Source organism: Bombina bombina, chromosome 3 (genome assembly GCF_027579735.1).
Source record: "Bombina bombina isolate aBomBom1 chromosome 3, aBomBom1.pri, whole genome shotgun sequence".
Lineage (NCBI taxonomy): Eukaryota > Metazoa > Chordata > Amphibia > Anura > Bombinatoridae > Bombina > Bombina bombina.
In genome coordinates this window covers 1,115,246,177-1,115,267,536 of record NC_069501.1, presented here as the reverse complement: position 1 = coordinate 1,115,267,536, position 21,360 = coordinate 1,115,246,177, and the positions used below count along the sequence as shown (strand labels likewise).

At 39.9% G+C, this 21,360-nt stretch overlaps 1 protein-coding gene across 1 annotated transcript in view; it reads right to left on the bottom strand.

The window, feature by feature from the left end:
* Positions 1-21,360, bottom strand: part of HMGB1 (high mobility group box 1) — a 45,000-nt gene that overhangs the window by 15,151 nt on the left and 8,489 nt on the right. The window contains exon 2 of the mRNA XM_053708474.1: positions 376-534. Coding sequence (XP_053564449.1) covers positions 376-525 — 150 coding nt within the window. The 5' untranslated portion in view covers positions 526-534. The remainder of the gene's footprint in view (positions 1-375; positions 535-21,360) is intronic.

The following is a 21,360-nucleotide window of genomic DNA, read 5'->3' as shown; positions in this document are numbered from 1 at the left end:
GAAGTAGACAAATTAAGCCCGGCATGAAAGGGTGAAAAGCGGATAGATCGGCTCAGGAGGGAGGGTGCATAGGTCTTAAGCACTGTCAGCAGTATTGCAAGAATACTTTTAACAGTGTTATACATTTACACAGAAAGAAATCATCAGTTTACTGATGATCTATATTGTAAAGCAAGTGCTTCTCCTTCACATAAAGAATATCAGTGGAGTTCCCTTAATAAGATACATGGTACCCAAGTTAAAAATAGTCTTTAAAACAATCTTTGAGGAGCATCAACAAACTGGCATGGCATCTTATAGAATCTCGCAAGACTAAAGAGCTTTATTTAAAAAACAAAACAAAAAAAAAAACTTATTACTTCATTTCACACTTACCTTCCACCGTTCTGAACATTTCTTGGAGAACTCAGAGAAATTTACTGAAGTATCAGGATGCTTTTTTTTGTGTTCTTCTCTGCAAGTCTGCACAAAATAAGCATAAGAGGACATTTTCCCTCTTGGCTTCTTGGGATCACCTTTCCCCATTTTTAATTTCTGCAAGAAAAAAAAAAAAAACCCCATAATTTATGCTTACCTGATAAATTTATTTCTCTTGTAGTGTAGTCAGTCCACGGGTCATCCATTACTTATTGAATATATCTCTTCCTAACAGGAAGCTGCAAGAGGATCACCCAAGCAGAGCTGCTATATAGCTCCTCCCCTCACATGTCATATTCAGTCATTCGTCCAAAACCAGACGAGAAAGGAGAAACCATAGGGTGCAGTGGTGACTGGAGTTTAATTAAAATTTAGATCTGCCTTAAAGACAGGGCGGGCCGTGGACTGACTACACTACAAGAGAAATACATTTATCAGGTAAGCATAAATTAGGTTGTTTTCTCTTGTTAAGTGTAGTCAGTCCACGGGTCATCCATTACTTATGGAATACCAATACCAAAGCTAAAGTACACGGATGAAGGGAGGGACAAGGCAGGAACCTTAAACAGAAGGAACCACTGCCTGAAGCACCTTTCTCCCAAAAATAGCCTCCGAAGAAGCAAAAGTGTCAAATTTGTAAAATTTTGAAAAAGTGTGAAGTGAAGACCAAGTTGCAGCCTTGCAAATCTGTTCAACAGAGGCCTCATTTTTAAAGGCCCAGGTGGAAGCCACAGCTCTAGTAGAATGAGCTGTAATCCTTTCAGGAGGCTGCTGTCCAGCAGTCTCATAGGCTAAACGTATTATGCTACGAAGCCAAAAAGAGAGAGGTAGCCGAAGCCTTTTGACCTCTTCTCTGTCCAGAGTAAACGACAAACAGGGAAGAAGTTTGACGAAAATCTTTAGTTGCCTGCAAATAGAACATCAGGGCACGGACTCTTTGAAGAAGGGTTAGGACACAGTGATGGAACAACAATCTCTTGATTGATATTCCTGTTAGTAACTACCTTAGGTAAGAACCCAGGTTTAGTACGCAGAACTACCTTGTCTGAATGAAAAATCAGATAAGGAGAATCACAATGTAAGGCAGATAACTCAGAGACTCTTCGAGCCGAGGAAATAGCCATCAAAAACAGAACCTTCCAGGATAACAGCTTGATATCAATGGAATGAAGGGGTTCAAATGGAACGCCTTGAAGAACGTTAAGAACTAAGTTCAAGCTCCACGGCGGAGCAACAGTCTTAAACACAGGCTTAATCCTAGCTAAAGCCTGACAAAAAGCCTGAACGTCTGGAACTTCTGCCAGACGTTTGTGTAGAAGAATAGACAGAGCAGAAATCTGTCCCTTTAACGAACTAGCAGATAAGCCCTTTTCTAAACCCTCTTGTAGAAAAGACAATATCCTAGGAATCCTAACCTTACTCCATGAGTAACTCTTGGATTCGCACCAATATAAATATTTACGCCATATCTTATGGTAAATTCTTCTGGTAACAGGCTTCCTAGCCTGTATTAAGGTATCAATAACCGACTCCGAGAAGCCACGCTTTGATAGAATCAAGCGTTCAATCTCCATGCAGTCAGCCTCAGAGAAATTAGATTTGGATGGTTGAAAGGACCCTGAATTAGAAGGTCCTGTCTCAGAGGCAGAGACCACGGTGGGCAGGACGACATGTCCACTAGGTCTGCATACCAGGTCCTGCGTGGTCACGCAGGTGCTATCAGAATCACCGAAGCTCTCTCCTGTTTGATCTTGGCAATCAAACGAGGAAGCATCGGAAATGGTGGAAACACATAAGCCATGTTGAAGACCCAAGGGGCTGTCAGAGCACCTATCAGCACCGCTCCCGGGTCCCTGGACCTGGATCCGTAACAAGGAAGCTTGACGTTCTGGCGAGACGCCATGAGATCCAGATCTGGTTTGCCCCAACGATGAATCAGTTGAGCAAAGACCTCCGGATGAAGTTCCCACTCCCCCGGATGAAAAGTCTGGCGACTTAGAAAATCCGCCTCCCAGTTCTCCACGCCTGGGATGTAAATCGCTGACAGGTGGCAAGAGTGAGACTCTGCCCAGCGAATTATCTTTGAGACTTCCAACATCGCTAGGGAACTTCTGGTTCCCCCTTGATGGTAGATGTAAGCCACAGTCGTGATGTTGTCCGACTGAAATCTGATGAACCTCAGAGTTGCTAACTGAGGCCAAGCTAGGAGAGCATTGAATATTGCTCTTAATTCCAGAATATTTATTGGGAGGAGTTTCTCCTCCTGAGTCCATAGTCCCTGAGCCTTCAGGGAGTTCCAGACTGCGCCCCAGCCTAGAAGGCTGGCGTCTGTTGTTACAATCGTCCAATCTGGCCTGCGAAAGGTCATCCCCTTGGACAGATGTGGCCGAGAAAGCCACCATAGAAGAGAATCTCTGGTCTCTTGATCCAGATTTAGCAGGGGGGGACAAATCTGAGTAATCCCCATTCCACTGACTTAGCATGCACAATTGCAGCGGTCTGAGATGCAGGCGCGCAAATGGTACTATGTCCATTGCCGCTACCATTAAGCCAATTACTTCCATGCACTGAGTTACTGACGGGTGTGGAATGGAATGAAGGACACGGCAAGCATTTAGAAGTTTTGATAACCTGGCCTCCGTCAGGTAAATTTTCATCTCTACAGAATCTATAAGAGTCCCTAGAAATGGAACCCTTGTAAGTGGTAATAGAGAACTCTTTTCCACGTTCACCTTCCACCCATGCGACCTCAGAAATGTCAGAACTGTCTCTGTATGAGACTTGGCAGTTTGAAAACTTGACGCTTGTATCAGAATGTCGTCTAGGTACGGAGTCACCGCTATGCCTCGCGGTCTTAGTACCGCCAGAAGTGAGCCCAGAACTTTTGTAAAGATTCTTGGAGCCGTAGCTAATCCGAAGGGAAGAGCTACAAACTGGTAATGCCTGTCTAGGAAAGCAAATCTTAGGTACCGATAATGATCCTTGTGAATCGGTATGTGAAGGTAGGCATCCTTTAAGTCCACTGTGGTCATGTACTGACCCTCTTGGATCATGGGAAGGATGGTTCGAATAGTTTCCATTTTGAATGATGGAACTCTTAGGAATTTGTTTAGGATTTTTAAGTCCAAGATTGGTCTGAAGGTTCCCTCTTTCTTGGGAACCACAAATAGATTTGAATAGAATCCTTGCCCGTGTTCCGTCCGCGGAACTGGGTGGATCACCCCCATTAGTAAGAGGTCTTGTACACAGCGTAGAAACGCCTCTTTCTTTATTTGGTTTGCTGATAACCTTGAAAGATGAAATCTCCCTCGTGGAGGAGAAGTTTTGAAGTCCAGGAGATATCCCTGAGATATGATCTCCAACGCCCAGGGATCCTGGACATCTCTTGCCCAAGCCTGGGCGAAGAGAGAAAGTCTGCCCCCTACTAGATCCGTTTCCGGATAGGGGGCCCTCTCTTCATGCTGTCTTAGGGGCAGCAGCAGGTTTCTTGGCCTGCTTGCCCTTGTTCCAGGACTGGTTAACTTTCCAGCCCTGTCTGTAACGAGCAACAGCTCCTTCCTGTTTTGGAGCGGAGGAAGTTGATGCTGCTCCTGCCTTGAAGTTACGAAAGGCACGAAAATTAGACTGTTTGGCCTTTGATTTGGCCCTGTCCTGAGGTAGAGCATGGCCCTTACCTCCCGTAATGTCAGCTATAATTTCTTTCAAGCCGGGCCCGAATAAGGTCTGCCCTTTGAAAGGAATATTAAGCAATTTAGATTTAGAAGTCACGTCAGCTGACCAGGATTTAAGCCATAGCGCTCTGCACGCTTGGATGGCGAATCCGGAGTTCTTAGCCGTAAGTTTGGTTAAATGTACGACGGCATCAGAAACAAATGCGTTAGCTAGCTTAAGTGCTTTAAGCTTGTTCATAATTTCATCCAATGGAGCTGTGCGAATGGCCTCTTCCAGAGACTCAAACCAGAATGCCGCCGCAGCAGTGACAGGCGCAATGCATGCAAGGGGCTGTAAGATAAAACCTTGTTGAACAAACATTTTCTTAAGGTAACCCTCTAATTTCTTATCCATTGGATCTGAAAAGGCACAACTATCCTCCACCGGGATAGTGGTACGCTTAGCTAAAGTAGAAACTGCTCCCTCCACCTTAGGGACCGTCTGCCATAAGTCTCGTGTGGTGGCGTCTATAGGAAACATTTTCCTAAATATGGGAGGAGGGGAAAAAGGCACACCAGGTCTATCCCACTCCTTGCTAATAATCTCTGTAAGCCTTTTAGGTATAGGAAACACGTCAGTACACACCGGTACCGCATAGTATCTATCCAACCTACATACTTTTTCTGGAATTGCAACCGTGTTACAATCATTCAGAGCCGCCAATACCTCCCCTAGCAATATGCGGAGGTTCTCAAGCTTAAATTTAAAATTAGAAATCTCTGAATCCAGTCTCCCTGAATCAGATCCGTCACCCACAGAATGAAGCTCTCCGTCTTCATGTTCTGCAAACTGTGACGCAGTATCTGACATGGCTCTCACCTCATCCGCGCGCTCTGTCCTTAACCCAGAGCTATCGCGCTTGCCTCTTAATTCTGGCAATTTAGATAATACTTCTGTCATAACAGTAGCCATGTCTTGCAAAGTGATTTGTAAGGGCCTCCCTGATGTACTTGGCGCCACAAAATCACGCACCTCCTGAGCAGGAGGCGAAGGTACTGACACGTGAGGAGAGTTAGTCGGCATAACTTCCCCCTCGTTGTCTGGTGATAATTTCTTTACATGTAAAGATTGACTTTTATTTAAAGTAACATCAATGCAATTAGTACACAAATTTCTATTGGGCTCCACATTGGCCTTTAAACATAGTGAACAAAGAGATTCATCTGAGTCAGACATGTTTAAACAGACTAGCAATGAGACTAGCAAGCTTGGAAATACTTTTCTAAATAAATTTACAAGCAATATAAAAAACGCTACTGTGCCTTTAAGAAGCACAAAAAGCTGTCACAGTTGAAATAACAATGAACCAAAATAGTTATAGCAACCAATTTTTTCACAGTAAATGTATTAAGTTAGCAAAGGATTGCACCCACCAGCAAATGGATGATTAACCCCTTAATACCCAAAAACGGATAACAATTTAATAATTAACGTTTTTAACACAGTCAAAACACACTGTCACAGGTCTGCTGTGACTGATTACCTCCCTCAAAATGAATTTTGAAGACCCCTGAGCTCTCTAGAGACGATCTGGATCATGGAGGATGAAGTAGACAGATTGTGACTGAATTTTTACTGCGCAAAAAAAGCGCTAAAATAGGCCCCTCCCACTCATATTACAACAGTGGGGAAGCTCAGATAACTGTTTCTATGCAGAAAACAAAGATGGCCATGTGGTAAAAATCATGCCCCAATAAGTTTTATCACCAAGTACCTCACAAAAAACGATTAACATGCCATTAAACGTTTTGAACATACATTTTAAAGGTTATGAAGTGTTATTAATAAGCCTGCTACCAGTCGCTTTTACTGCAGTTAAGGCTCATACATTATTTCAGTATTAACAGTATTTTCAGAGTCAATTCCATTCCTTAGAAAAATACATTCAGTGTACACACACTCATCAGCCTAATACCAGTCGCTATCACTGCATTTAAGGCTGAACTTACGTTACATTGGTATCAGCAGTATTTTCTCAGTCAATTCCATTCCTCAGAAAAATAATTTACTGCACATACCTCGTTTGCAGGGGGGCCCTGCATGCTATTCCCCTTTTCTGAAGTTACCTCACTCCTCAGATGAGAACAGCCAGTGGATCTTAGTTACGTCTGCTAAGATCATAGAATACGCAGGCAGATTCTTCTTCTAATGCTGCCTGAGAACAAACAGCACACTCCGGTGCCATTTAAAATAAACTTTTGATTGAAGAAATAAACTAAGTTAAAAAACACCACAGACCTCTCACAGCGACCTATCTTTAGTTAGGCTGCAAGAGAATGACTGTATATGACATGTGAGGGGAGGAGCTATATAGCAGCTCTGCTTGGGTGATCCTCTTGCAGCTTCCTGTTAGGAAGAGATATATTCAATAAGTAATGGATGACCCGTGGACTGACTACACTTAACAAGAGAAAAAGGTATATTTATAGTAATTGATATAGGAAAACTGGAAGTTTGATCTGTCATGTTAAGTGAATATGTATTGTTAAATATTTTATTACAGCCTTGCAAAGGAAACTGTAACTGAGTGTATATTCAGGTAACGGATCACCCGATTAATTAAAGGGACACTGAACCCACATTTTTTCTTTCATGATTCACATAGAGAATGCAATTTTAAGCAACTTTCTAATTTACTCCTATTATCAATTTTTCTTCATTCTCTTGTTATCTTTATTTGAAAAGCAAGATTTTAAGTTTAGAAGTTGGCCCATTTTTGGTTCACAACCTGGGTTGTCCTTGCTTATTGGAGAGCACCAATAAACAAGTGCTGTCCAGGGTGTGAACCAAAAATTGGCTGGCTCCTTAGTTTAGATGCCTTCTTTTTCAAATAAAGAAATCAAGAGAACGAAGAAAAATTGATAATAGGAGTAAATTAGAAAGTTGCTTAAAATTGCATGCTCTATCTGAATGAAAGAAAAAAAAAATGGGTTTAGTGTCCCTTTAAAACTATAGGATATAGCAGAAATTACAGCAAACCATTGCAAAAGAAATTAAAGGGACAGCAAAATATTGAAGTTGTAATTAAAAATATTTCAATATGCATAGTAAAAGAGCTTTGCCATATACTCTTTGTACTGAAAGAGCACACTTTCATACATATCTCGCTCTAATTTGCAGTTTCTTATTTTAGCTGAAGCAAAACAATACAGCGGTAAGCCCAGTCTACTCCAGACTTCAAGTGATGGTAAACTTTAACGTTTTAATTTAAAATATTAGTAATCATAAAGTAAAAGATGGGGACTGTAAACAATTACACTTTCATGTCTTCATATATTCCCCTGTTCCTCTACCCGTAATGGATACTCTATTTCTTACTTCAGTGAAGATTCAGGCTGTAGCCAAATTTCATTGCACCAAATTTTATTGCGCATCCAGCAAGTAAATAAAGCCCCTGGCTTTGGAGACCAAAGGGGGCACGATATGATTGTCTACCTCCTGAATCGTCACTGAAGTAAGAAATAGAATATCCATTATGGGCGGAGGAACAGTGGAATATATGAAGACATGAAAATTTAATTATTTTTTTTTAAATGTAGAGTTTTCCAAAGCCTTTCAAGAATTAAAGTCCCAATCTTTTACTTTATGATAACTATTACTAAAAATTTTAAATAAAAATGTTAAATAGTTTACCATCACTTGAAGTCCGGATTGGCTCCTCCAAATAAGGAAAGTAGAGGATGGAATTTGACAACTGTAGCAAGGTGTTAACTTGTTCTTATAACATTCATACTCTGCAGACTTTATTACCTTGGAACCTTCTTCCAGCCCCCTGATCACATGACTGTGACTTGTTATTATCTATTGTCTTAAATTTAGCATTGTTTTGTGCTAGATCTTAAATAACCCTCTGTGCCTGAACACAGTGTTATCTATATGGCCCACGTGTACTTTCTGTCTCTTTGTGTTGAAAAGAGATTTAAAAAGCATGTGATAAGAGGCAGCCCTCAAAGGCTTAGAAATTAGCATATGAGGCTACCTATGTTTAGTTTAAACTAAGAATACCAAGAGAAAAAAGCAAATTTGATGATAAAAGTAAATTGGAAAGTTGATTAAAATTAAAATTCCTATCTGAATAATGAAAGTTTAATTAATACTAGACTGTCCCTTTAAGTGTTTATTATTTTTTGTAATTTAGATAAATGTATTTAATTTAATTTATTTAATTGTATTGTAATGTTAGGTGTTAGTGTAAATCAGGTTAGGTTTTATTTTACAAGTAAATGTGTATTTATTTTAGCTAGGTAGTTAGTAAATAGTTAATAACTAGTCTACCTAGTTAAAATAAATACAAATTTACCTGTAAAATAAAAATAAAACCTAAGATAGCTACAATGTAACTAGCTTAGGGTTTATTTTATAGGTAAGTATTTAGTTTTAAATAGGAATTATTTAGGTAATGATAGTACGTTTTAATTAGATTTATTTTAATTATATTAAAGTTAGGGGTGTTAGGGTTAGACTTCGGGTTAGGTTTAGGGGTTAATATATTTATTTAGTGTAACTGATGTGGGAGGCCAGAGGTTTAGGGGTTAATAACTTTATTATAGTGGCAGCGGCGACATTGGGGGCTGCAGATTAGGGGTTAATAAATGTAGGTGGCGGCGACATTGGGGGCGGCAGATTAGGGGTTAGCAAGTGTAATGTAGGTGTCAGCGATGTCGGGGGCGGCAGATTAGGGGTGTTTAGACTCGGGGTTTATGTAAGGGTGTTAGGTGTAAACATACATTTTGTTTCCCCATAGACATCAATGGGGCTGCGTTACGGAGCTTTACGCTCGGTTATTGCAGGTGCTAGGCTTTTTTTTAGCCGGCTCTCTAAATTGATGACTATGGGGAAATCGTGCAAGAGCACAACAAACCAGCTCAAAGCAGCGCTGGTATTTGTGTGCGGTATGGAACTCAATGCAGCCATATCGCCGGGTTTTTGCAAACCTGTAACAGCAGCGCTATTAAAGGTGAGTGGTGACAATAACTTGCAAGTTATTACCGAGCCACTCATAACGCAAAACTCGTAATCTAGCTGACAGTTAATTAATATACTTTTTACCTCTGTGATTACCTTGTATCTAAGCCTCTGCAGACTGCCCCCTTATTTCAGTTCTTTTGACAGACTTGCATTTTAGCCAATCAGTGCTCACTCCTCCAAGAATTAACGCCCTCTAGTGGTGAAAAAGTGTCAAATGCAGAGGCTGCCTTCAAGGTATAAAAAATTAGCATATGAACCTCTCAGGTTTAGCTTTCAACTAAGAATATCAAGAGAACAAAGCAAAAATTGGTGATAAAAGTAAATTGGAAAGTTGTTTAAAATTACATTCCCTTTTTACTTGACTGTCCCTTTAAGTTCCATACCGCACAAAAGTCGAGGGCTGATTTGACGTGCTCGTGCACGCTTTCCCCCATAAGCATCAATGAAGAGAAAGTATTAGAAAAAAAAATAACACCTGATTTGCGGAATGGCGATCGCCGTAACGCAACCCCATTTATGTCTATTGGGAAAAGAGTTACATTTAAACCTAACACCCTAACATAAACCCCTAGTCTAATAGAAGAAGAAGCACTCTTAGTGTAAAGAAAACACCTTTATTAGAGCAACGTTTCGGGGCTGTCTGCCCCTTTCTCAAGCAGACATACATTAAACTGTGAGCACAATTTATGCACAAGGCAAATAATGAGGAACCAATCCACAGGCTGCAAGGGAGCGTGTGCTAAAGTGACATCAAACTGGTATCTTAAATGGGCTTAACTTAAAGAGACAGTCTACACCAGAATGTTAATGTTTAAAAAGATAGATAATCCCTTTATTACCCATTCCCTAGTTTTGCACAACCAACAGTTATATAAATACACTTTTTACCTTTGTGATTATCTTGTATCTAAGCCTCTGCAAACTGCCCCCTTATTTCAGTTCTTTTGACAGACTTCCATTTAGCCAATCAGAGCTGGCTCACTGGATCTCCACGTGAGTGAGCACAGTGTTATCTATATGTCACACATCAACTAACACCCTCTAGTGGTGAAAAACTGTTAAAATGCCCTGAGAGAAGAGGTGGCCTTCAAAGGCTTAGAAATTTGCATATGAACCTCCTAGGTTTAGCTTTCAGCTAAGAATACCAAGAGAAAAAAGCAGAATTGGTGATAAAAGTAAATTTGAAAATTGTTTAAAATTACATTCTCTATCTGAATCATGAACTTTTATTTTGGACTAGACTGTCCCTTTAAAGGCACAAGCCTACATATTTTAACCCTGGCTAGCCATTATTAAGATTTGGTCCTCAAAAATAAAAATAACTAAAAACAAGAGACAGAAAAAAAGAAAATAAGCTTGCATAGAGTACCTAAACTGTAAATCTTAATGTAATGTCAAATACATTCTTTATATTAGGGCATTAAATCAAACTCTCTATTGAGGCCCCTTGGATACATGGTATCTAGGGTCCAAATCCATTTTGTTTCTTTGTATAAGGGCTCCTTCATCCTGTCTCTCCCTCTTGGCTTTTTCCTAGCATGGTCAATCACCTTGAATTTTAAAAAGTTGGCTTGGTGGCCTTTTTCCAGGAAATGGGAGGGGACAGGAAGATGGGCAGTTTTTTCGTTTCAAATATTGGACTTGTGTTCACAGAAGCGGTCCTTGACCTTTTGTGTGGTCTCGCCTACATAGATTAGGCCACATAGGCATTTCAGGGCATACACTACGTATGTAGAGTTACATGTGAAGTAACCTGGGATTTTGAACTTCTTGCTAGTGTAGGGGTGTGATATTTCTCCTCCCTTAATCACGCTATTACATTGGGCGCATCCTAAGCAAACCCCTAGTCTAAAGACCCCTAATCCGCCGCTCCCCTACACTGAAAAGTTATTAACACTAATCCGCCGCTCCCCGACATTGCCAACACTAAATAAAGTGATTAACCCCTAATCCGCCGCTCCCCAACATTGCCGCCACTAAATAAAGTTATTAACCCCTAAACCGCCGCTCCCCGACTTTGCCGCCACTAAATAAAATGAACCCCTAAACCTCCGGCCTCCCACATCGCCACCACTAAATAAACCTATAACGCCTAAACCTCCGACCCCCCACATCGCAAAACACTAAAATAAACTATTAACCCCTAAACCTAACACCCCCCTAACTTTAAATTAAAATTACAATATAACTAAATAAAAAATAAAAAAAACTTACCTGTGAAATAAAACTAAACCCAACATTAAAGTTTAAATTAACCTAATCTTACTATTCTAATAAATTAAAAAAAATACCAATTAAAAATATTAAATTACAAAAAAAAAAAAATGTAAAAAAAAACATCCTACGAAATTTTTTTAAAAACTAACATTACAAAAAAAAATTAAACACTAAAATTACGAAAAATAAAAAACACTAAGCTTATAAAAATAAAACGAAATTATAAAAAATAAAAACAATTAAACCTAATCTAATAGCTCTAAAAAAATAAAAAAGCCCCCCCCAAAATAAAAAAAACACCCCCCTAGCCTACAATAAACTACCAATGGCCCTTAAAGGGACTTTTTGTAGGGCATTGTCCTAAGTTAAACAGCTCTTTTATCTGTAAAAAATACAAAGTCCCCCCAACAGTAAAACCCACCACCCAACCAACCCCCCCCAAAATAAAGAACAAAACTCTAAAACAAAACAAAAAAAAACGAAGCTACTCATTGCCCCTAAAGGGGCATTTGTATGGGCATTGCCCTTAAAAGGGCATTCCGCTCTTTTACTGCCCTTAAAAAGGCATTCACCTCTTTTACAACTGCCCAAAGCCCCTAATCTACAAAAAAAAAAAACACCCCAAAAATGAAAACAAATATCAAAAACCTATCATTAACCCCATAAAATCTACTCACGGTTCCTGAAGTCCAGACATCCATCTTCATCCAGGCGGCAACAACTTTATCCATCCCTGGGGCGTCTTCTATCTTTATCCTGGCAGTGTGGAGCAGAGCTATCATGGAAGCCGATGCCATCCTGCGTGGAACGTCCTCTTCATACGGTCAGCGCTGTACACTGAAACTTCAATGCAAGGTAGCCGTTTCATAATGGTGTACTTTGCTTTCCTATTGGCTGATTTGATTCTTTAAATTCAAATCAGTTAATAGGATGAGAGCTTCTGAAATCCTATTGGCTGTTCAAATAATGAAAACCCCACACTCAAACGTAATTTTTTTGAGTGTGGAATGGACGTTGCGTTACAGGCTAAAATGCTTGCGGTATAGCTATACCGACAAGACTCATAATATGCGTTCCTGGCCACTCCAGCGTAATGGCCAATTTTTCAGTGTTAAAAGCCGTAACGCAAAACTCGTAATCTAGGTGAATGCTAGCAAAGCATATATTTTGGCAACTAAGCGCTAGATTACAAGTGGAGCGCTAAATTATTGCGTGCCTAAAAACGGGAAATTTGCCAGTTTGTGGGCGTGCGATAATTAACCAGCCATTACAAGTGGCTGCCTTTTGCTACCGCTAGTATTTTGGGGTAAAGTTGGCGAGAAAAGTACCTTTACATTGCGGTCTATGGGAACTGTGTGTTCCCAGTAAATATATATATATATATGCTTATATACATACATATATATTTATTTATTTATGTGTTAATGTGTATATACATAATTATAAATATAGATGTATATAGTCATATACATTTATATTTGCTGTCATTGCTGCGCTACTTACCCCCTTCGCTGCGCTTAGGTTCTGATGCCGTCTTTGATGCTATGGAGATGCACTCTCATGAGCGCAAAGCTTCCCAGCAATGGGAACGCGAGCTTGCATTCGCATTGCTGACATCTTGTAATACCAGCGCACATTACCGTGGTATTACTCAGTGGAGAGCAAATATCGCTTTCCCAAAAGCGATATTTAGCATTCCACTTGTCATCTGGCCCTAAATTGTGTATTGGAAGAGGTTGGATGAAACAGGCTCTATAGCTTTATGCTAAGTTGAAAAAAAAGACAGTTGAATACATGGTCAAAATGGAAAATAGGGTCTATCATACACAAGATATGCGTGAAGGGTATTTATGAATATACACCTTGTAGTTGATGATGAATATTACAAAGGCTTTGGGGAACCTATGCTATCTCCCCCGCCACATCCTTCCTCACCTACGCTATTGCTTTTAAGAGTTTTTAATTGTTAGTTAAACTTTGTTTAAACTTGATCATTAATTTTGACAATGGTGGATGGACTAAAACCAGTTAAATAAAGCTTGCATACTGTGTTTATTTACTGTTAACTAACAGAACATTTAAGCTTTATACAATAAATTTGCTTATAGTTATGCTACAATGTCCTGGAAATCTAAGCTACCTCATTTGTGGACTTTCAGGGACTTTGTTCAGATAAGTCTCATTAATGTGTGTGTCCTATATGAAACTATGAGGTTTAAACTTCATGTCATATGTAATAAAAATATTTAAACTTAAAAAGTAAATAAAAATTGTATTCAATGTAAGTTAACAGTAATTATGTCAGGGTTCTGCAGCGTCACCTATTTTCCAACCTGTTTCTGTGCCTTTAATTCAGAAGTCCTGCCTACCATTTCTATAAATCTCAGCCGCACCCTCAATCCGGTGCTTAGTATTTTGTTGTAGTAGTTATTGCAACTGCATTCTCAGAGTCTCTCTTCAGAGGATACATCTCTGGGAAATTAAATTCCCCCCTATACCATCGCTCTTCAAAGGAGGATTTTGCAAACTGCAGCATTCCTATTAAGCTCATAACGAGATCTTCCTACAACTCGAAGTAAAACAAACTTGCCTTTAACTTGCAACCTTGTTGCCACAGACTTAAGCATTCCTTGGCAGCTGAATCGAAACAAGAGGGACACATCTCTTCAAGGAAGGATACACACAGTCCGCTAGTGATATCAGAGGAAATATACCGTTTGTGGAATTACCTTCCATTCCGTAGCATGGAGACCACTCCCCCTAAGACGTCACAGATCCTCCGGTAACGGAGTGAAAACATAATCCACTCACACGCATCTTCCAGTGACGAAGCGAATAGAGGAATAGATCTGTTGAGGAATTACCTTCCAATCCGTTGCACAGTGACCACGCCCCCTGAGACTTCACAGATCCTCCGGTAACGGAGAGAAAACAAAATCCGCTCACACGCATCCTCAAGTGGAATACAGGATTTGTTCACAGTGCTCTGGGATACCTCTGCAGCTGGGCCTAAATCAGGTAACGCCTATCGTAGAAGCAAAGCACGATTTATATTCAGTTTATGAACTCTCTGTTATAGAGCAAACGAATACAATAGAAAAACAAAGCCTGAACTACAAAACAAGTAGAATCTCAAAACAGAGATCCTGATAGGGGGCGCACAATATCAAATAACAACCCAAAAATGTATATAACAATGAATATGCAGATAATATAAAAATAAAAATATAAAATATATATACGTATATAGAACCATATGGTCCCTTTAGAGGCACAAGGTCCCAGTGTTAGATCCAAATCAAGGAAATAGCGATGGATTCATCAGTAGAGCTGCTCTCTCCTCACATCAAAATTGTTAAGATTACTGCAGCTTTTACTGTATCTTTGCACTAAACTTGTTTTATCATTATATGTTAGAAGTGCTGCAGCTTTAAGCTCAGCTCACCACACCCTCTGGGTGTGTCTGGGTCTCTGTGACATCATCAGAAGCCATGTTAGTTTTACTGATGGAACCTGCTAGTAAATAAGCCATGTGGTTGTAGCTGAATAAAAGTTATGTAAAGTTCCTGCTGCAGAGTCTTCATGATATGTGCAAGAGACATCAGACACAAGGTAACAGCACACAACTGAATGTTCTAATCCGGACTACACACAGAACATAACAGCTGGCGACGAGGATCTGTGGTCTGACCCTATAATGGCACTTATTGGCACCTTACCTGTGTTTGCAGCAGACACAGACAGATGGGACACATGGGTTGAACAGTTTGAGCTATATTGTACAGCAAATAACATAGGAGCTGATAAGCAAGTGGCTGTGTATCGGACAACTATAGGCTCAGCAGCTTACACTACATTAAGGGACATTCTCTCACCAGATAAACCTAATGCTAAACCTCTGTCTGACCTGATCTGCCTGTTATCTGACCACTACCTACCTAAGCCTCTGGAGATATCAGAACGCTTTAAGTTTTACACACGCAAGCAATTGCAGCATGAGGACATTAAAACTTATGTGATCAGTTTAAAGAAACTAGCAAGTAGCTGCAGATTTGGTGATTATTTAAACACTGCTTTACGTGATATGTTTGTTATTGGACTCATGGACTGTACAGTACAAAAGAGACTATTAGCAGAGGATGATTTAACACTAAAGCGTGCTATAGAGATAGCTACAGTCATGGAACTTGCTACTAAAGATGCACAAATGCTCCAGGCCCCAGCACAGGCAGTTTGTAATAAGGAAGTAGATGTTTTTCATACAAGTATGCACCTAAATAAACAGTATCCAGCTAGACAAGGGTCACAGATGTGGTGACACAAATCACACAGCAAATGCCTGCAGGTTTAGGAACAGCACCTGCTATGGGTGTGGGAAGATTGGTCATACAAAGAGAGTGTGCAGAAGTTCCTTAGACAGAGATAAAAGTAAGAAAGGCAGCAAGTCACGTGCAGCTTTTCATGTGCAAGTAGATACACCACACACTGATTCAGAGGAAGACAAACCATTATACACATTACAGATCTACAGCCTTGAGAATAAAATTCCAGAACTGCAAGCAAAGGTGAATATAGATGGTAGACCTCTCATTATGGAAGTTGATACAGGAGCAGCAGTCTCTGTTATCACAGCTGCGGTTTGGAACCGCCTGGGACAATGGCAACCAATTGTTCCAACAGCTGTCACCATGCAAACATATTCACATGAAATAATAAAGCCTATTGGGTGTGTATCAACTACAGTGGCATTTAATGGTATAACTAAAAAGCTACGCCTCTACATTTTACCTAAAGGAGGACCACCTTTGTTTGGTAGATCCTGGATCCAAGCATTGGGCATGCCAAAGTTACCACAACAGTTACCGCTTAACAAACTGCTGGACCAAAGTGGGAATTCAAATTCTTCTTGGATTAATTCACTAAAGCACAAATATAAGACTGTATTTGATGGGAACCTAGGTTTAGTGAAAGACAAGCAGATTCAGCTTCACCTAAAAGAAAATGCTATTCCAAAATTTTGTAAACCAAGAGTTGTACCATTTGCACTTAAACCTAAAATTGAAGCAGAACTAGAAAGACTACGAAATCAGGGGATTATTGTTCCAGTGTCTAGCAGTGAATGGGCTTCCCCAATAGTTCCTGTCAGAAAAAAAATGGGGACATTCGCATCTGTGAAGATTTCAGAGTGGGCCTTAACCCTCAATTACTTGTGGATCAGTATCCTTTACCACGGATTGAAGAATTGTTTAGTTCTCTGGCAGGGGGTGAAAAATTTACAAAAATTGACTTGCATCAAGCATACTTACAGTTAGAGGTGCATCCAGACTCCAGACACCTGTTAACTATCAACACTCACAAAGGACTTTTTCAGTATACACGAATGGTGTTTGGCATTGCCCCAGCACCTGCAGTGCGGCAACGGATAATGGATGAGATCTTGGCAGCTATTCCACATACCCACTGCATGTTAGATGACATGCTTATCACTGGTGAAAATGATGCCACTCATAAAGCCAATGTTGAAGCTGTTTTACAGCGCCTACAGAAATTCGGACTGAAAGTTAACATGGAAAAGTTTGAGTTCTTCTGCAAGAGTTTAGAATATTGTGCACATGTAGTGGATAAGAATGGTCTGCACACAACTGCTGAAAAAGTGAAAGCGCTGGTTCATGCTCCCACCCGTTAATGTATCTCAGCTACGTTCTTATTTGGGGTTGCTCAATTACTATCACAGATTTTTACCAAATTTGGCTCATTTACTATATTCACTACACCGCCTTTTAGATAGTAAAAACCAGTGGGCCTGGACTGACTTATGTACACGAGCATTTGAACGCTCAAAGCAACTTCTTCTGGAATCAAGACTCCTTGTCCACTATGACCTTAAGAAGCCTTTGGTACTAGCCTGCGATGCTTCACCATATGGTTTTAGGCGCAATACTTTCACACATTATGCCCGATGGTTCTGAACGTCCTGTGTCTTTTGCGTCCAGATCTCTAACTCCATCTGAGAGAAATTATGCCCAAATTGATCGAGAAGCTTTAGCAATAATTTGGGCTGTGAAGAAATTCCACATTTTTATATATGGCAGACCTTTTACTCTGATCACGGATCATAAACCACTCTTGTCCATTCTGCACCCTCAGAAGGGTATCTCCAACACAACAGCTGCTCGACTTCAGCGCTATGCACTTCAGCTGGCAGCTTACAACTACTCCATTAAATATTGATGCCACAGTGATCATACGAATGTGGATATGTTTTCAAGATTACCAATGGTACATCACATGACAGCATCTTCTAAAATTATAGAAACTCCTCCACAGCCTTTAAATCTAAATTCCAAAGTGATTGCTACTTATACATGCTCTGATTCTACCTTACAGGAAATTAAGTCTTTTGTTCAACATGGGTGGCCTAAAGTGGTTCGCTCTGACCTTCAGCCATATTTTACAAGGAAGAAGGAAATTGTGCATGACTCAGGCTGTCTGTTATGGGGGTCACGAGTGATAATTCCGAACTTACTGCAAACATTAGCATTAAAGTTACTACACAGCTCACATCAGGGTGTAGTAAAAATGAAGCAAAGAGCACGAGAATATTTATGGTGGCCTAAATTGGATACAGATATTGCTTCTTATGTAGCTGCTTGCAATGCATGTGCACAGACACAGCGGAATCCCAGCAGGGACACCTCAAAAACTTGGCCATGGCCAAATGAACCTTAGACAAGAATCCATGTTGATTTTGCAGGGCCAGTGGATGGACGAATGTATTTGGTGGCTGTGGATGCTCATTCCAAGTGGCCAGAAGTAGTTCAAATGTCAAGTACTACAACACAACAAACCATTGTCGTTCTTTCCAGTATGTTTGCAAGATTTGGACTGCCACAAACTTTAGTCTCAGACAATGGTCCACAGTTCATATCACATGAATTTGAAACATTTCTAGCTACAAATAACATCAAACACTGTAAGACAGCTCCATATTTACCAGCCTCTAATGGACAGGCTGAAAGATTTGTACAAACTTTAAAACGCCACTTAGCTGTCTCTCACAAATCAAAATTTAATCCAAACTCCCTTTCTAACTTTTTGTTTAACTATCGAAACACTCCCCATGCCACTACTGGGCTATCACCTGCAATGTTAATGTTTGGAAGACGCCTGAGAACTCCACTGGATAAAGTTAGACCAGAACATTCCAAACAAGCGTTGAACACTTCTAGCGTTTCAGAATTTGTTATTCATGACAGAGTATGGGTTAGAAACTACCGTGGCCCAAATAAATGGATTCCAGCTGTCATAATACAAGGCATGGGCAACAGAATGTTTAAAGTTCAACTACAAGCTTGTGGTACAGTTTCCCGCCATGTAGAACAAATGAGACATAGATCTCAACCAGCTACACAAATATCCAATGATTCAGATGGTGAGGATATCTGGCATGGAGTGTGGTGCCCACCTGAGTCTTCTGAGGATGAAAATACAATGAACACAACTGAAACAGATCAACCTCAGAATGATTCTGTCCAACAACAAAATATCACAGATGATCAACAACCGTTGGGTACTCCTCCACAGACAATTTCTCCTGAACCAAATACTCTACGGCCCTCTAGACACAGAAGGCCACCTTCTAGATGGCAATGTGAGGATTCAGTGAGAGATTATTCAGCAAGGAATGACCTAATCCGAAGGCGGACTTATCGCAGAAAACATAACTGTGACTAAAACTAAAACATAACTGTGACTATAACTGTGCGCTTGTGTGTACCAGTCAGAACAAAACAGAGGTTGAATAAATCCACAACAGGGTACTCACATTTTTCAATAGCACTCATACAGTGCTATCAGGCACATACTGGGTAATCACAGCAACCCAGCTTGCTGGAATTCCAACGTGCATGCAAGAACACTTGTACTTTAAATCCTTGGAACAGGATCACCGGAACAGCTCCAGCAGCAAGAGGCCAAAATGCCAACGAATCCAATACCCAATAGGGAAATAGGTGAATGGTGGTGGGTGTATAGAGAGATCAGTACAGGTTCCAATTAAAAGTTAAAAATTGAATTTATTTAAAATAATAAAAACAGGAACCAACAGGCAGGGCATATGATAACCCTCCTTGTACACATGCAACGCGTTTCTCAGCACCAACGCTGTTTCATCAGGTTGCTGTGATTACCCAGTAGTGGATTTATTCAACCTCTGTTTTGTTCTGACTGGTACACACAAGCGCCTCTCTTTTTCTCCCATTTTCCTTCTAAAGCCTGTACTACAGCAGGAGCAATACCAGTCTCTTCCATTCGTTTACAGCTCTCCTTACCTAACTGTGTTCATAAAATATTGTCACAGTTCTCTGAAGTGTACTTGTTTGAAATCAAGTCTAACCTACCAACTTCACTAAGCTACAAGGTTAACACTTCTCCATAGTGTCTACCTTTACTTATGTGAAACATTCACAATATAACTTAATCAGAGTGAATCTGCAGCCGAGTTCCACTCAGGGTGTGTTACACCTTAAACAAGTTTCTTGGTTTGAGGTGAAAAGTATTTGTTGCTCTTTTGATAAGTTCCCTCTAATAAATGAAACTTGATTATAGAGGGAGAAATCAGTGAGCAGATTATTATAGATGGTAGGAAAATGTGAAAGTTCAGTTACTTAGGCTGTACCTTTAAATGACCGGACCTCGCTGCTACTCTAATAAATGTATTAACCCCTAAAGCTAAGTCTAACCCTAACACTAAAACCCCCCTAAGTTAAATATAATTTAAATCTAACGAAATAAAATAAATCTTATTAAATAAATTAATCCTATTTAAAACTAAATACTTACCTGTAAAATAAACCCTAATATGGCTACAATATAAATAATAATTATATTGTAGCTATTTTAGGATTTATATTTTTTTACAGACAACTTTGTATTTATTTTAACTTGGTACAATAGCTATTAAATAGTTAATAACTATTTAATAGCTACCTAGTTAAAATAATTACAAAATTACCTGTAAAATAAATCCTAACCTAAGTTACAATTAAACCTAACACTACACTATCAATAAATTAATTAAATAAACTACCTAAAATTATCTACAATTAAATCAACTAAACTAAATTACAAAAACAAAAACTAAATTACAAAAAACAAACAAACACTAAATTACAAAAAATAAAAAAAGATTACATGAATTTTAAATGAATTACACCTACTCTAAGCCCCCTAAAAAAATAACAAAGCCCCCCAAAATAAAAAAATGCCCTACCCTATTCTAAAATAAACATTTAACAGCTCTTTTACCTTACCAGCCCTTAAAAGGGCCTTTTGCGGTGCATGCCCCAAAGAAAACAGCTCTTTTGCATTTAAATAAACATACAATACCCCCCAACATTACAACCCACCACCCACATACCCCTAATCTAACCCAAACCCCCCTTAAAAAACCTAACACTAAGCCCCTGAAGATCTTCCTACCTTATCTTCACCACGCCGGGTATCACGATCCGTCCAGAAGAAGCTCCGAAGTCTTCATCCTATCCGGCAAGAAGAGGTCCAGAAGAGGGTCCGAAGTCTTCATCCTATCCTTCAAGAAGAGGGCATCCGGACCGGTAGAAATCTTCATCCAGGCGGCATCTTCTATCTTCTTCCATCCGGCACGGAGCGGGACCATCTTGAAGCAGTCGACGCGGATCCATCCTCTTCTTCCGGCGACTCCCGACGAATGAAGGTTCCTTTAAGTAACGTCATCCAAGATGGCGTCCCTCGAATTCCGATTGGCTGATAGGATTCTATCAGTCAATCGGAATTAAGGTAGGAAAAATCTGATTGGCTGATTGAATCAGCCAATCAGATTCAAGTTCAATCCTTCAAAAACTTCAAAGAAACATGAAATATTATCTTCAGGGTTTAGGCTTCAGAGAATAATATTGGTAGGTAAATATAAGTTCAAACTGTATCCAAAGCATTCATCCGTCTTCACACAACAGATTCACAGATAGATAGCAACGGTGTCACAGTTAGTTAGATTTTGCCGGTTCAGGT